The 17,500-nt window shown below is 46.4% G+C and overlaps 1 protein-coding gene across 1 annotated transcript in view; it reads right to left on the reverse strand.

The window, feature by feature from the left end:
- tspan9a (tetraspanin 9a) overlaps nt 1-17,500 on the reverse strand; it is a gene marked incomplete at both ends in the record, with an annotated part of 86,451 nt that overhangs the window by 4,296 nt on the left and 64,655 nt on the right. The window contains 4 exons of the mRNA XM_084453187.1: nt 858-989; nt 1,807-1,908; nt 12,272-12,346; nt 14,369-14,560. Coding sequence (XP_084309313.1) covers nt 858-989; nt 1,807-1,908; nt 12,272-12,346; nt 14,369-14,560 — 501 coding nt within the window. The remainder of the gene's footprint in view (nt 1-857; nt 990-1,806; nt 1,909-12,271; nt 12,347-14,368; nt 14,561-17,500) is intronic.

Genomic DNA, 17,500 nt, shown 5'->3' on the forward strand with positions numbered 1-17,500 from the left:
AAGTAGACAAACTCTAACCACTTAGGATGGAACCAACCAGCTAACTAGCAAACAAACTAACCAACAGCAGCAGATCTTCAGTTAGGACTGGATTACACTAATGCATATTTGCACGGCTGCGTATTTGTAACCATGAAAACGATCTGCAATTACAGTAGATGGGCGTTTTGGGAAGATTGAAAGCAACGCTGCTCAGGATTTCTAGTCGGAATACGTAGCTCAGGGCGTACAGTACTTTAAGGCCTCCGGGTTCACTCGTTTTCCCCGGGGTAGTGTATTTGATAGGCGCAAACTGAGAAAAATGTACGCTTTTTCCGACGAATACGCATTAGTGTAATCCACGCCTTCTCATCCATTTGAGTAGGTACTCTCCAGGCCCCCCCGGGGACCCTAGACCTCAGTCCCCAGCGCCCTGCCATGCCCCGTGGCTCACCCTGTCCCCAGCGCCCTGCCATGCCCCGTGGCTCACCTTGTCCCCAGCGCCCTGTCCCCAGCGCCCTGCCATGCCCCGTGGCTCACCCTGTCCCCAGCGCCCTGTCCCCAGCGCCCTGCCATGCCCCGTGGCTCACCCTGTCCCCAGCGCCCTGCCATGCCCCGTGGCTCACCCTGTCCCCAGCGCCCTGCCATGCCCCGTGGCTCACCCTGTCCCCAGCACCCTGCCATGCCCCGTGGCTCACCTTGTCCCCAGCGCCCTGCCATGCCCCGTGGCTCACCCTGTCCCCAGCACCCTGCCATGCCCCGTGGCTCACCTTGTCCCCAGCGCCCTGCCATGCCCCGTGGCTCACCCTGTCCCCAGCGCCCTGCCATGCCCCGTGGCTCACCCTGTCCCCAGCACCCTGCCATGCCCCGTGGCTCACCCTGTTCCAGAACATGTTGGTGGCGTTGCGGCCGCACTCCTGGTAGTGTTCCTGGCAGCAGCGGTCAGGAACCATCTTCTCCTTCAGGGCCTCATGCCAGTCAGTATATCCTGTCACACCACAGCATTTCCACTGTGGACACACACACACACACGCACACGCACACACACGTACACACACATGCACACGCACATGCAAAACACACACGTACACACAAAACGCACACACACACACACGCACACACACATACGCACACACACACACACACGCACACACACACACACACACGTACACACGTACACACACATAAATGCACACACAAACACAAACACAAACACACACACACACACACACACACACACACACACACACACACACACACACACACACACACACAAACACATTGGATGCATTAATGGCACCTGTCTAAGAGTCCCAAAAGAACTCAAACAAACTTTCCTAAGTTGCCTTCGTAAGTGCTGTAATTATAGCCACTGTAGGTTGATGCTGATGTAACAGAAATGTTCAAGGACTACACTTAATGAACAGAACACTTCTGGGGGATACAGTTTTAATACTGTAATTACAGCAAAATGGATTCAGACAAAGACTTAAAAGAAATAGATTGATGTATCGTTCCTAGATTGTGGTGAATTGGTTGTGTGTGCGCGTGTGTGTGTGCGAGTGAGTGAGTTCACCATCCATCACTCCCACGACTCCTATACATCCATATATCCTCATTAACACCTGAATTTAACCACACACACAGGATCCATAACGCTTTGTATTTTTACAAAAGAGGAAATGAGATTGGGATAACTGACTGTCAAACACTCTCAACAGCCCATCCTCAAGTGTCTGTTATTCGGTTATTTTCAGTGAGCTGACTCATTCAGGACTTTGGAAAGCACCAGGGAGGTTTCTCTCCACCCAGGTCGAGGTCACCTACCTCAGCCTGGATGATGTTCCAAGCGTTCCTCAGGCCCACGTTGTTGTCTGTGTTGTACAGAGCAAGACCATCCTTCAGGTCTTGCTTAGCATTCTCGCTGACCTAGGGAGAGAGACACAGAGAGAGACAGAGAGAGAGAGAGAGAGAGAGAGAGACAGAGAGACAGAGAGAGAGAGGGAGGGAGAGGGAGAGAGATAGAGACAACAGCATTAATCACAAAGCATAAATGATAACAAGGTTAGTACACACCCTCTGGAATATGCAGGGGTGGGTCGTATACCCACCTCCCTTGTTCTCTGTAAAGCGCATTGTGTTGCCTCTGGGTATGAAATGCGCTATACAATTAAAGCTTTGATTGATTGGACCAATCAGAGCATCCAACACAGGCACAGTACCATCTCATGTACAGGAAGTAGTGGCAATAGCTCCTCCCTCCACGGCTGAGCTCTGACACGCCCTCTGGCCCGGCCAGACAGTTTCCTCTTAGCTGACGCTGTACAATGCAACCCACTACGACCAGCGGCCATTTTCATGGCTGCCAGAGATATTTCATCCGACGTGTTGTTGATGAGACCGACAATTAGAGCTGAGTGCCCAGTGAGGCGTGAAAGATTGTAATACTGGAAAGCTAATAATACAGGACAACACTGTAATAAACCAGAGAGTGCAGGTCCCATAGGAGACACATTATTTCTCCAGAGGAGAGGAAAGAGACATGACATTTTTCTCATATTAAAATCTTAAGTAGACGTGTACTGTAGAGTGTCAGAAGCAGATCCCCCTCCCCCCCAACGTCTGAGGCAGGGCTGACGGAGACAGACACCAGAGGGACGCCACCCTCCTGCTCCGACAGAGGGAAGCTCAGCTGAACACTGTTCAACACCGCGATTGGCTGCTCACTCTAACAGGTGGAGATTAGCGTTGAGAAGTTCTGAGCACCAGGACATGATTGGCACATGACACCAGGAGAATCAGAGCATAAGAACACACTGTCTGTACTTCTAAGGGTAACACTGAACATTAGAGTGCCTCTACAATACTGGAATGTACCGGCTTGTCAGGAAGTACTTGTTGAGTGGTTAGACTACAGGCACAGTGAACATGTGATGACATGAATAATTTAAAGAGCAGCATGAGACATTTATCACGGCTGTGTTCTGTAGCTTGTTAGTGAGAAAATCTAATATTTACTCACGTAAATAAACTAGCCACTGAATTAAACATGAGAAATAGCCTAATTCATTTTTCACCTGAGTAGCCTACAGTATAATCAGAATCATACCTGCTATAAATGTGATTAATCACACCTAACCCATTTCAATTATATATACATATATACAGCATTTATAATGAGAGGGAGAGAGAGAGATTAAATATAAATTAAATATAAAAAATATATAGAGTGAAGAAATATCGATTTAATTTCCAGTCCTATCTTCTCTTCTCCTCTATGCCAAAGTGGAGTGATGTCGATCTGTGTGTTTGTGTGTGTGTGCGCGTGCGTGTGCATGTGTGTGTAGTACCTGAGCTTGCGGCCACAAGCCTATCAGTTGTAAAGCAGGGACATGAGATGAAGAGCAGCATCATCAATCTCTGGTCTCTCTCTGGTCTCTCTCCCTCTCTCTACCTACCGGCCCTAACCCCGCAGCCGGCCCGCTCTGTTTCAAACACTCCTCTCCGGCACACTCTATTTGTGGACGAGAGGTCTGAGATTGCAACACAATGATCTAGATTTAGCACTAACGAACAGGAGAAAAAACCTCTGGGAATAGACGTTGTCTTGATCTGCTACGACTTTGACCCATTTTCTCTCCCCAGAAGGAACAGGCAGAAAGGCTTCTTAGCTGAGGTAGCCTATTTTCTAATTCAGAGCTTGGCTGAAGTAATCTCTGATAACAGAACTACACCGTTTTCCAATTTGGAACTGTCACATCACGCAACGTGTAGAAGTGAAACTTTTATCAGAGCTCATCAAAACCCGTCTAGGATTGGCAAACCTTTCTCATTCTGAGGCCCACTCATGATGGCTCCCTGTGACCAATCCTGTCTCAACAGGATGTGACAGTGGTATCCATCAGTCTGACAGCACCAGAAACAGACTCTATCATGTAAAAATACTCTAATAACTCACTGATATGGAATGTATCAGAACTGTGAATGTATTAAATACCACATAATAATTAACCAGTGAACCATTTTCAAATTAATGAGCAGCTCCTTGTGGAAAATACAGGATTTTCAGACACAAATGAAACCTAGTCTAAGACTAAGAAGCCCTGGAGAATGGAGAAATGACTTCTGCTGAGTATTTCTGGCAGCAGTTCTGGCAAAAACTGGGGGGCCAAGGGGGACTGGAGGAGCCAGCCAATCAGGAGGAGGAGGAAGAGGAGGAGCTAACAGCTAGTTAGGGTGTGACTGGTGAAGAGGAGGAGGAGGGCGTGGTGTAGAAGTACAGTAGAAGGAGGAGGAAGAGGAGGAGGTTAGGAGTAGGATGGGGGAGAGGAGGATGAGCAGTATGGATGCCAGCCTGCTTGCTGATGGCCCGGGGACCTGAGGGGACATCCGTCTGCAGGTCTGGCTGTTCCCTCAGCTGTGTCACCCTGTCTGACCTCTGCAGCACTGGGCTGTGTTCACTTTTCATGAGAAAAATGAAGAATACGCACATCACTTTGTGGGGTGCTGGGTTAAAACATGATCATATGAAAGAAATAGAACGTGCATACTTGTTACAGTATGCTCCACCATCACATTTACTAGGACGTTTCGAGCGCTTCCTCTTCTTCAGGTCATTTCATCAAAATGAAACTCTAAATGTCCTAGTAAATTAGATTTTGCAGCGTCACGGCTGTGCAGGTTCTATTTCTTTCATATGACTGTGTTCATTTTTCACCGTGGATAGGTGAACCTGCCCCAGACAGTTGAGCACCAAGGGTCATGCTTCCTTTATCAGTTTCATATCCGGAGAGGAATGTTTAAAATCCTTATCTAACATTATGGCCTCAAGGTCTATACACTTGGACCAATATTTGAAAAAGAAAATGTACTCCCTGGACTTTGTACTTCACAGAGTGCCTCTACCTGGACAGGGAGTCGAATAAGGCTTCCTTATTTTATTCTTCATAGCCTGCATACATATAACTTGACGCGTGCCAGATGGTTTGTTTCCCACAAACATCTGGGAAAGCTTTGTTGCAGATTGTTTGTAAAAGGCCAGGCACTTTGAAAACTACTCGGTAGGTGATTGGATGAATCATCTATCACTGTCAGTCGGGAGAAGAGCGAAAACATATTTTCCGTGTAGAAAATCCTTCAGTGTCGTTCTTTGCTTTTCTTTCAATTAAGAAATGCTCTACAGTTCAGATAGGCTATAACTGACGCTGTAACGGCATCAAAGCTAACCTCCACCGCCATTGTTGTTTTAGAACGAACAGTTGCTTCTCGCCGTCGTCACGCCTACGCCACGCCCGTCGTAGCTGCTAGTATTTCCTCAAAGAATGCTGAAAGGCGCATCGTTTTCTCATCGGGCACAAACGGATCTCTATCAAGCTTTGCCCGACTGATGTGCAGAGTGAAACAATGTGAGCTTGAAGAGATCAGGATGGTCTCACGAGGCTGTGAATATGAGGTTCCTTCATGTCGACTGATCACATAGGAAAAGTGGACGATATAGCTTAGTCCAGCATTCATCCAGCTCAGCCGAGGATACAGGCCTCTACGGCTCGCCCCCCACAAAGGCCCCCTCTCTCCCCTCACACCCGTCAGGATATACCCTGCCCACATCATAGAGCACATACTGTACTCTCCCCTGCCTACTGTCTGCCTGCTGCTGTAGGATATACTTGTAGAGATACGGCCACCTCCTCTCTCTCTCTCTCTCTCTCTCTCTTTCTCTTTCTCTGTAGCCGCCACCTGTCCACTCTGGCGGTCAGGGGTGCCCATGCTGAGAGGCTGGCAGAGGAGAGCTGGCGAGGCTGATGCCCACTGGGCACCGGTCACCAGCCTGGGCATCAGGCCCAGCGGTCCCCCCTCTTTCCCTCTTCACGGAGCTGGCAGAGGGCCCGGACCGGGCTTGGACCCCCGAGTGTGGGCACGGAGCCATGGCCCGGGGGTAGAGGGGGGCACTCCTACTGTAATCATTGGTAGATTAATAATGCATGACTGGGGCTTTACTGTACTGTATTACTGTCCAGCTCACAGTGTGATGGGTACACCAGAGGGGCTCTTCCAGTTGAGTGCTAGCGCTGCTGCCGGGGTCTTCCACCCGCCGGCTGCCCCCTCCCTCCCTCCCTCCCTCCCTCCCTCCCTCCCTCCCTCCCTCCCTCCCTCCTCAACCCCTTCCAGCCAAGCACCACTCCGCCAGATCCCCCTTCCGCAGACTAGCTAATACATGTATATCTTCATCTGACCTACTGTAGCCTGGACTACTGTAGCATCCCATGGTAGAGGAGTTTCCACCCCAAACCACGTGACCATTACCTCAGCATCCTCAACAAAGTACCCTTACCATGACTACTGTACGTGTTTCACCCTTACCATGACTACTGTACGTGTTTCACCCTTACCATGACTACTGTACGTGTTTCACCCTTACCATGACTACTGTACATGTTTTGACCACAAGCCCTGAAGGACAATTACCTGACTACACAGCCCTAATCTGTGACATACAGTAAATGTTGCTTAAAAAAGCACTTAACTTTACCAGAAAAGCCACTTAGTTTAAAGATTACAGAATAAACAGAGAATGAATCTAGAAAAAAGTTTGTTAATTACAGAATAAAGTAAATAAAATAGTCGGCTGCTGTGGAATATCATTTTAAAGAAAATACAGGAAATAATATTTATTTCTTAAGAATATGATATAAAGAATTACAGAATTACAGAATAACCCATGAAATGGATAATAATCTGGGCTGTGGCCATCTGCTTCAATCATATGGTGGGCCACTGGCCACTACAGGCCCACAGCCTAGAGACCGGAGTTTAATCAGAGCAGAGGCGCGAGGAGGGGTTGGGAGGGCAGTTTACATGTTGTTGCTGTTGTTGTTTACACCTAGAGTACCTAGTCAATTCCATCTGAAATCCTGCCTGACCTGTAGGAAATTGAATGAGGGCACATGGAAGGAAACACATTCCTGGAATGGAACGAATCCTGGCACTTCAGTCAGCCAGAAGTTGATGCTCTATAAGGCTCCGAGTCTGTAAGGGAGCAGCATGTCGCCATGTGGGACAACACCATGCTCACCATGCTCATTATGCATTTGAAACAGTAACAGGTCTATTTTATGGCCTCTATTGATATCTTTTTAAAGGCAGCCAACAGAGTTCTGGGGTGTGTGTATCTTCAGGCTTGTTAATAAAATGCCTTATGATTTGAAGATCAAATAGTAGAAATGAATTAGCATTCCTCTGATGGCAGAGCCGTGCTTTACTGTACAATATCTCACTGGGGAGAAGGTGGGATGGAGGCATGAAATCAATATGTTCATATGTTTAGGCTCTTTCTGATTGATACACAACTCATATCCTCTCCGCCCTGCTCTGCTTCCATCCCCTAACATGGGACACTGTCTGGGTAACAATGGGGGCCAACAATTTCCTGAGTCTAGACTCTCTGGTACAACACAGTGACAGTTATCTATAGTCCAATAGCGCACCAATTGCGGTAACAGCTTCACACTCCAATGACTTTGCCAGGCCAATAAAGGCAGAAATATTCCAGGGCATCAGCGTTGGGATGGTTCCATGTCCTATTAACTCTGATGGAGCACAAACACACAATCCTCTCCTCAGATAGAGGAAGCATAAAGGCATAATACACTGGGGTCTATTGACTGGAACTAGCTGGGGGGAGTGACCCGGTATTCTCAACTCTGTAGTTTGGAAGCTCTGCTGATGCAGACTCATATTCAGTACAGGTCGAGACCACAGCTCTGCTTTTCTCTCTCTCTCGCTCGCTCTCTCTCCCTCATTCTCCCCCCCCCCGTCTCTCTCTTGACCTATTTCTCTCTCTCTCTTTACCTCTTTCTCTCGCTCTCTCTCTTTACCTTTCTCTCTCACTCTCTCTCTCCCTCATTCTCCCCCCCGTCTCTCTCTTGACCTATTTCTCTCTCTCTCTTTACCTCTTTCTCTCTCTATCCCTCTCTCTCCTTCTCTCTCCCTCTCTCTCTCGTTACCTATCTCTCTCACACACACACACACACACACACACACACACACACACACACACACACACACACACAGTCCCTCCTTCTCTCCCCATCTCTTCCTCCTCACTCCCTCTCTCCATCCCTCCCTTCACAGGTGGCTAGCTGCTGCCAGTGAGAAGTCAAGAAGTTTCCATTAGTATTCCATTAAAAAGCTCTGGCTTCAGATTCTGGATGCTAAGCTGCAACTTAATTTAACTATGATAAGACCACAGACATAATTACTCCTGTGAGACAGCCAAAGATTGAAATCTGGGATGGGATTGACCGCTAAATGAATTCCTTTATCTGGCTGAGAGACTAAATCTGAGGAATAAGATGAAAACAAAGAAGGAATTAGCTTCTGTGCCCAAGGGAGAAGACTGAGCGAAACAAGAAGACTGGAATCTACCATGCCCTTATTCTTCTTCGTCGTGCGGGTTAGGTGTTGCGTCCTCTCAACAATACCCTTGAAAAAAGGAGTAAGTAAGCGCTGTGCCATCTGACCTACACACAAAAAAAAACATTTATCTGAGTGCAATCTGACCTACACAAAAACATTTGTCTACAGTGGGTGGCTTGGACATGTCTGGGGCACTTGCGTGAGGGATCGGAACGAATCTCCTCTCTCCCATGGATGTCAGTCACCTTCAGAGCTTTACATGCCGTCAAATGTTCTCATAGAGACAGCAGCCTACATACTGGCACTCAACCCGCACCCCAGCACTGAGAGCGTGGCCCTGCATAGCAGCACACAGCCCCGGCCTGACCCTGGGGTCATGGGAAACGCAGTTCTGGAGCGCTGGGAGGACGGCAGACAGAGAGATAGAGAGGGCTGAGAGAGAGAGAGAGCTGTAGGTCAATTACAGTCAGGCAGCTGGCCGGAGGGGAGCTGCATTGTGTGGCCTGACCTCTGACCCGGAGGTTCTCTGCATGAGTCAGGACACTTAACCTCCCGCAGGGGGGCACACACTTTAAAAGAGGAACATATCAAGTTCAGCATGTTTTAAAAGATAGAGATAGACAGACAGACAGACAGACAGACAGACAGACAGACAGACAGACAGACAGACAGACAGACAGACAGACAGACAGACAGACAGACAGATAGATAGATAGATAGATAGTATTTGTTCTACTTGACTTTTAAGAGTCTGGGATGGCTCAGAGTAGAACAAAGAGTGATGCTCTCCTGTGAAATGTATCGCAATCCAAATATTTTTATGTGCTTTGCATAACTTGCACAGTAGTCCTCCATGGGAGCAGCAAAAACAAGCACCTGGGGTCACATATAAATATTTGGATTGCAATACATTTCACAGGAGAGCATAATGGTAAGATTACACCCTGTGCTTCCTGTCTCAGAAAATGTATCAGTTTTTCCCACACATTAAGCTAGCTCAATACTGGAACAATCAGTGAAATTATGGTCTCTATGTTGCAGGCTCATGGTAGACAGACCACAAATAGGGCTAAATGTCACAAAAGCACACTACGCCTTTAACACTTATGGTCAGGTCACTTTCCTACTCAGCTGCAGTATTATAGAACAGTCTGCCCACAAAGATAAACATGGCCAAGGGGCAATCCAGCTTTAAGACATCCTTGCATACGTGACTATCTACGTAGGGCACAAATAGGTTTGTCATTCGTTGTAGTGTGTAATTTTTTTGACAATTAGAGTTAGAGGGTAATTTTATGATGTCTCACTCAGGATGAATATTCTTTGCACAATGTCTTTGCAGTATTTCGCAATTGTACGTTGCACATCTTGCTTGTCTGAAGAGGACCACAATGGAAATAAGTCACCAGACTTTATTGTGTTTTTAATCCTCGTCAGAATGGCAATGCCAATGTCAATGTCATTTTATTTATATAGCACCATTCATACAAATCAATGTAGCACATAGTACTTTCCCTAAAAATAGATGGAAGGAGCATAAAACGAAAACGCAGATTTACCCAGTTCAGCTCGAACTCTCGGGATGTCTAAAAGGAGCCGGTCACAGGACCGAGTGTGATGTGGGCCGGAGGACTGGACAAGCATTGAGGTGATGTAAGATGGAAGTTTACCAAGAAGGGCCTTATAGAAAACAATATGCATATGCTAATCACATCTCTGGTAAAGGGAAGACCATCCAACATTAGCATACAGAATACAATGATGAGTGCTGTAGGGATCTCCAGTAATAAACCTAATGCCAGAGTGGTAAACAGCATCTAAGGCCTTAAGAATAGAAGCAGAGACTTGCCTACAGATAACATCACCATAATCAAGCACAGATATAAAACAGCTTCAATAACTCTTTTTCTACAAGGCGGAACATTCGATTTATTTTTGTAGAGATAATAAATTTTTTGCCTGAGTTTGTTGACAAGCTTATCTATGTGGGTTTTAAAAGTGAGCTTCTCATCAATCCATATACCTAGATATTTATAGCCTGGAACTCTCTCAATAAGGGATCCACTATTAATTGAAATACAGAAGTCAGACCGACTGTCAACTTTACTGTAACCTTGGAGAACAACACACTTTTTTTTTGATGTTTTTAAATGTTTTCTGAGCATTAAGAACAAGTTTGAGATCGGTGAAAGCAATTTGAAGATTATCGAAAGATAACTGCAGATTTTCTACAGCTAGATCAGCAGAATCAGCAATACTATACTATATATATGTATACACTATATATTGTATCATCTGCATACAGATGGGCATGACAGTTTGATAAAGATGAAAAAATATTGTTGATATAAATTGTGAAGAGAACAGGATCCAAATTTGAACCTTGGAGGACAGACACCCTTAGTAATCGACAGAAACTCTGACTGAATGGATCCCAAGGTCACAGACTGCTGCCGAGCAGAAAGATAGTTCTGGAACCAGGAAAAGGCACCAGAGCTAAAACCAATGTGTAAGAGCAAAGAATGAACAACAGTGTCAAATGCCTTGGAGAGATCCACAAGGATGGCTGCACATTGGCTTATTCCCCGTCCAAGGCATTGACATTATCATTTAAAACCAAAGTGACAGCAGAGACGGTGCTGTGCGGAGGCCTGACCCTGACTGAAGTGGGCTGTGGGCTGAAAACAGAGTGAGCTGAAAGGAATATCTTGAGTTGTTGATAGACTAAGGATTCCAAGATTTTAGCCTGACAAGACAATTTAGAAATCAGTCTGTAATTATTTGGGTCACAACTTTCACAATCACCCTTATGAAGGAAGGGTAAGGAGTAAGTAAGGAGAGATTAAAGATATGAGTTACCTGCTCAGCAGGGGAGCAGAGAGACGGTGACAGTGCTTTTAAGTGCACTGATAGTCTCTCTCTTTCATCCTTTTCGCCAATGATCAATATTTCAATTTTGTCCTGGTTTAAAGCTACATGAGATAAATCAGAAATTTGGCGGCCCCTCTTGTCATGATAAAATCGGCACTCCGTTTTAATAACCACATTTCCCACAATCCCCCACTCACTCACTGTAGTGAAGGGGAAAAAAATATGATAACAAACACGCTTGGAGCAGACTGGATTGGAAGATTGTAGTTACTTCAACGGACTTTCTGGAAGGATGGCTTCAATGCAGGTACATACCGGTCTTCTTCCTTTACCAGTGATTTTCCCGTTGGTATATCGTGGTTATCGGCTCCAAATGTATCTTGGCCAATCACAATGCGCGGTCGGAACTAGCTGTTGTGAGTGCGGGATAATGTCTGGCCAGGCGGTGATTATGGAAACAGAAGAGCCCAGAGGTGAAGCCGAGGCACTAAATGACTCTTCTTTTACCATAATCACCGGCTGGCCATACCTTATCACGCTTATTACATGGCTACTTATCAACAACATTATTACTAATATGACTACACATTTTATTTTGCCAACGAAATGGTTCCTTGTACTTCTTCAGAGATTGAGCATAGGCTACAACAGCCAAACCGTTATTGTTTAGAATGTTCAAACTTTCAGACAACTTTCAACAGTCGGCCATAGACATACAATGTGTTGCCCTTAGCAGCGGAGAAAATTGCTCGTAGCCAGTGAATTATCGAGAAATAATTCACCGGTAGAATGTCCAATCAGAATCAAATATTTCAGAGAGCCGTGTAATAATAATAAATAATACATGAAGTGTAATTGCTTTTAAGGTCGAGGTTTTCTGAGTGTGTATAATGTACGTTCTTTGCTTTTTAACAATAAATCAGTCAGTGGAAGTCATTTGTGGACCATGGGGTACCGCACACAGACTGTCAGGCATATTCACCAGGGGGTGTGAAAATCTGCTTACCTTATCTGAATAGACAAAGAACAGGATGAGCAGTATCAGCTCTGCTAGCAGGATGATCAGCAGGACGATGAAGAACTATGAGACAGGGAGATGGAGGGAAGGAGAGAGACAGAGGGGGGGAGGGGGGAGGAGACGACAGAATTATTTCCTGTGGGCATGTGAGAGAAGGCAGCTTAATTCCCACTCAGTTTCATTCCCCACGCACCCCTGCGCTTTGCCTTCTCCTATCCTTTTTTCTCGTCCTCAGCTAAATATTTACCAAAGCCCATTTTATCAGCATGGGAGACGGTTTTAGAAACATCTATTAATTATTTGTGTCATGGTCCGTTAATTATTTGTGTCATGGTCCATACAATATTTAGGCATGGGCATCATGGGCATCTCGCAGTGGGCGGCAAGAGGAGCAGAAAAAAAAACTCTACGAAGTAAACCGCGTCTGCGTCCCCCCCCCCCCCCCGCCGTCAACAAATCACACGTCAATTAGAATTGCCTGTCAGCCCCCCCCCCCCTGCCCCCGCGCAAAGCCCATTCATTTCACGCTTAAAAAACAAACTGAAAATGTTTCATCTCACCGTGTCGGCGGTAATTGTTTTAACAGATGTCTGTGTGTGTTAATGAGAGAGAGAGAGAGAGAGAGAGAGAGAGAGAGAGTGAGAGAGAGAGAGAAAGACAGGTGTGTGAGAGAAAGACAGGTGTGTGTGTGTGTGTGTGTGTGTGTGTGTTTGTGTAAGCACTACACACATGTTTTTGATGTGGTGCTGTGCAGGGGTGGGGTTTGTACATTTTCAGGTCAGAAGTATCTATCAAATGTGCTTCAGTTCGGTGAATTTCTGATGCAAAAAGGGAAAGTGATGCCCTGGGTTCTTTGGCCTCTGAATATTTCAAATCCAAAGAGAGTCGTTCACACAATAACTTGAGAGGAAACCTGTCTGACAGATCTGTCTAATCCCTTGAAGGCACAACACCTCTGTGATGTTCTCTGGACTCACACAGACAGACAGACAGACAGACAGACAGACAGACACAGAGACTGACAGACAGAGAGACAGACAAACAGAGACTGACAGGCAGACAGAGACTGACAGGCAGACTAGCAGACTACAATCCACAGACAGCCCCACTCAAAACAATGATTATTAATGAATTATCTCCCCAGGTCCTGTGAAAAATAATGACCAACCCCAAGTTCGATTAGAATTAAAAGTGATCTGGAATACAGGTTTATTAATAAGGTATTATTTATGACAGAGGTGTCTGTTGGAGTCCCAGGCTCTCTTTACAGGGCAGTTCTAGAGCAGGAGGCTAGGGCTGAGGGTTTGGTGCAGGGAGCTTTAAGGGATCACGCATGTTGAGTAGATCTTACACCTTAGCACTTGCACTTTACTGTTTAACTCTAGTGCAATTGGGCAATGTGCTGTCAATGACGATTGTTGTTCTCGATGGTCTGTTCCTGTTTTTGTTGTTCTGTTGTGTCCTGTGTAACGTGTTGTTTGTCAAATGCTAATAACGCAATGTGATGCTGTGCCCAAGACAAGTTTCCCTTGGAAACAATAAAGTATAATCGATCGATCGATCGATCAATCGATCAATCGATCAATCGATCAATCAATCAATCAATCAATCAATCAATCAATCAATCAATCAATCAATCAATCAATCAATCAATCAATCAATCAATCACTTACCCCAACTCAAACTGTGCCTGCATGCTGATGTTAAAGTTTGAAGCAATTTTGCCCCAAACCTACAGTACACATGCCTTCTCCTTTCAAACATCCACAAAAAATGTGTTCAATAATTGAACATGGCCCAATTTCCAGAGTACACAGTGTATCCGATGGTCGTGGTCACTTTGTCTCTGGGGGCCCCTCAGGTCTGATGATGCCAGCAACCCTTACACCCCCCCCCCAACACACACACACACAACCCTAACCCCCCCCACTTTCCCTTACCCCCTGCCCATCGAGCTTGTTAGCTCCGCTCTGCTGAGGACTGGGCAGCATCTACAGACCACAACAAACACTGCTGCTGTCTAAAGTACCCACTGGTGTGTTTTGCATCTGTGAATATGCGTCAGGTGTAATAGCGGCGACTCACGCTCAGAAGCAGGCACTTGTTCTCCTTAATGGCGCCCAGGCAGCCCAGGAACCCCGTCACCATGACGATGGCGCCGAGGGCGATGACCATGTTGGCGGCGGAGAGCGCCGGGAAGGACGGCGAGAAGGTGGCGAAGCTGCCCTGGGACACGGACAACCACACGCCGACGCCCAGCAGGCCACAGCCACACAGCTGCAACACAGGAGACCAGAGAGACAGGGCAAAGGGTTAGACGACCACACACACACACACACACACACACACACACACACTGCTAAGACATGTTCGAGATAACGAGCACTGTCCACCAATCATCGTTGGCCACCTGTAGATGATCCGCAGTACAGCAATCACACTATCAACAGCAGCTCTGCCGATAAGCAAACATGCTGCATTCAGAGGACATTGGAGAGAGCGTCTAGTCCTAAATGAGCCCTTAGAACACATCGGGCTCAGAACGCTGAGCTCCCTGTCTCCACCAGAGACGGGTCAGACAGACGGTCATTCATCAACAGAGCTCATACAGAACCCCGGCTCTCTTAACCGGTCACGGCTAATTAACTGATAAGCTTTGTATGACACGAGAAAGGGCTGAGCAGATTACCCACACAGAGCACAGCGTGACACGGTTCCGATTCGACCAACACGGACCTCCAGGGGGAGCAGTCCCACCTGGAATTCCCCCTCCGCTCTCCTATCAGCACTGCGTGTAAGTGTGTGTGTGTGTGTGTGTGTGTGTGTGTGTGAGGCCCACCGCCGCCATCCCAGACTTCTAGCATATGAGTCCATGAAAGCATCAGTGTGTTTATTGAAACGGCTCTGACTAGCAGGGAGGACAGTCGGGCGGTGACACTCCCGTCATCTGTCACTGATAAGAGCAGCGGTGTCGGCAGGTTGGGGGGGGGGTTTATGGCAGGACGACGGTCATAAAACATAAACGGTCCGAGGAAGTGGTGACATCTTCCCTCTGCCTAATGGAAAGACATATCCAAAGCAATCTCGATGCGAATAAGAAAATCCCAACTAGGTGAAATACGGTTCGCTGCCCGATGAATCAGTGCGCCGCCAGCCTCCCTGTCAGCCCGCCGCTCCGCCCAGGCTCCGCCCCCACGCTCCAGAGAGCATTAACGCCAGCCAGGGATATATATGGATCTGTGTACGCTTGCACACACGCACGCACGCACGCACCCACACACACACACTTAAGAGTACAGTATGATTTCAGACTTTAAAATAGGATGAATAATTAATCGGACAAGCACACACAACAGCTAAATTAGTTGTTTAATTGGGCTGACAAACAGGGCTTTCATAGCTATTAAGTATAGAGGGCACTCACACAGCAAACATGACACACAGAGAGCGGTTCCTCTCTCTCTCTGACATCATCAGCGCCCTACATTTAGTCCAGGGTGTGACTAAACGAACGGGAGAGCTAAAGACACAAGTGTCAGACTAAGTGAATTTCACCAAACACAGTCAGTGTGCTGTAAATCGAACAGTTTACACTGCCGGGGTGTATGTACGAGAGAAAGGCCCAGTGACACTTGTTTCTGGCCGACTCACCCCCCCATCCCCGTGTGTGTGTGTGTGTGTGTGTGTGTGTGTCTGACAGTTGTGGAGTGGCTGTGAGGAGACCCCAGAGACGTAAACTTATGCCTCTCATGTTGGGGGTGAAGAATGACGGCTGTGGGCTCTAATGAGCCCTGAGGGCTGTGAGGGTATCTGGAGAATTAGAGTTCACCCCGACCCCTCCACTCCGTCAGTGTCGCTTATTAGTGCTCCGTACCCTCGGGTAGAGGTCTCCTGGCTATTCCAAAAACCTGCCTTATCACGGAAGGTTACAGGGCTTGTTGCCTTGCCCCTCAGTTGTTAAACTCCCCCCTGAGAGTCTCAGATAAGCTAAATCTTTTAAGTCTTTTCTCAGAACTCATATGTAAAAGCTTTTCATAGTAGTTTTTATTCATGTCATAGTATTTTTGTATTTTTATTTTATTTTATTAACATTACTTTCTTCACTTTTATTGTATTTTATGTTGTTGTTGTTGTTAGTTTAAGTGCTTCTTATTTTTTCTCATACAGTACAATGTTTTTGGTCTTGCTTTATTTTGTTTGTGAAGCACTTTGTAACATTGTTTTAAGGTGCTATATAAATAAAGTGAATTATTATTATTATTATTATTATATGGGCCATATGGGCTGGAACTAATCCATAAGTGCTGCATCTGGCCCATATGTGTGGCAGTGTGGATACGCTCTCTTTGCTCAGTGAATTACCTGTCACTGTTAGCTAACAAACAGCTTTGTGGGTTCATCTATATGTTTTCAGATTTGAGATGATGCAAAATGTAGGTTTCTGATGTATGAGGCAATATAACTGATGTATGAGGCAATATGTTCCAGTGTGAATAATAAGAGACAGTTTAGTCAAGGCAGCCATACTGGATATGAATACTGGGCATATAGCTACAGTATTCCTTCTTAGCAGGAGAGCACATTTCCAGCGTTCTGTAATAAAGTTTAAAAAAAAACTTCAACCCAGCCTCTCAAGATCTCTCAAGAAACCAAAGGCCCACATTGAAAGAAGCTATCTCAAAATCAAAGGCACATTCTTCACAGAGTTGTGAGGGTTTTCAAAATTGGATGAAAATGGAGGTTAGACAGAGAATCACTTGCCTGATCTAACAACCCCACTGATTTTTGACTCTCTTACTCCAGAAACCCTTATGCTGACGTAGATTGAATGGAGTCTGACTGTCCAAATGTCATTGGTGTTATTTTCTTGAAACTGCTGTGCTGGCTGATGGCCTCAGGGGATAACAGTAGTGTTTTCGGGGAAGGCCTGAGGACAGGATAGATGGCTCTATTCTGACTGGATAAATGGAGCCCAGCTACTATATGTGAGCTCTCCTGCAGCCTCAATGTCAGAGTCATTGAAATGGGTAAACCAGGAAGCAACGAAGTAAGAACAGTGGAGGAAGGAGGGAGGGGGAGAGAGAGAGAGAGAGAGAGAGAGAGAGAGAGAGAGAACCTTCTCCATCACCCTGCCTGACTGTAGGTTTTATCAGTCTCTACAGTATGGTGCTTGATGGCACGGAGCCGCCCAGACACTAGTTCAATCATCCCCCGGGA

Source organism: Borostomias antarcticus (assembly GCF_949987555.1).
Source record: "Borostomias antarcticus genome assembly, chromosome: 18".
Taxonomy (NCBI): Eukaryota; Metazoa; Chordata; class Actinopteri; order Stomiiformes; family Stomiidae; genus Borostomias; species Borostomias antarcticus.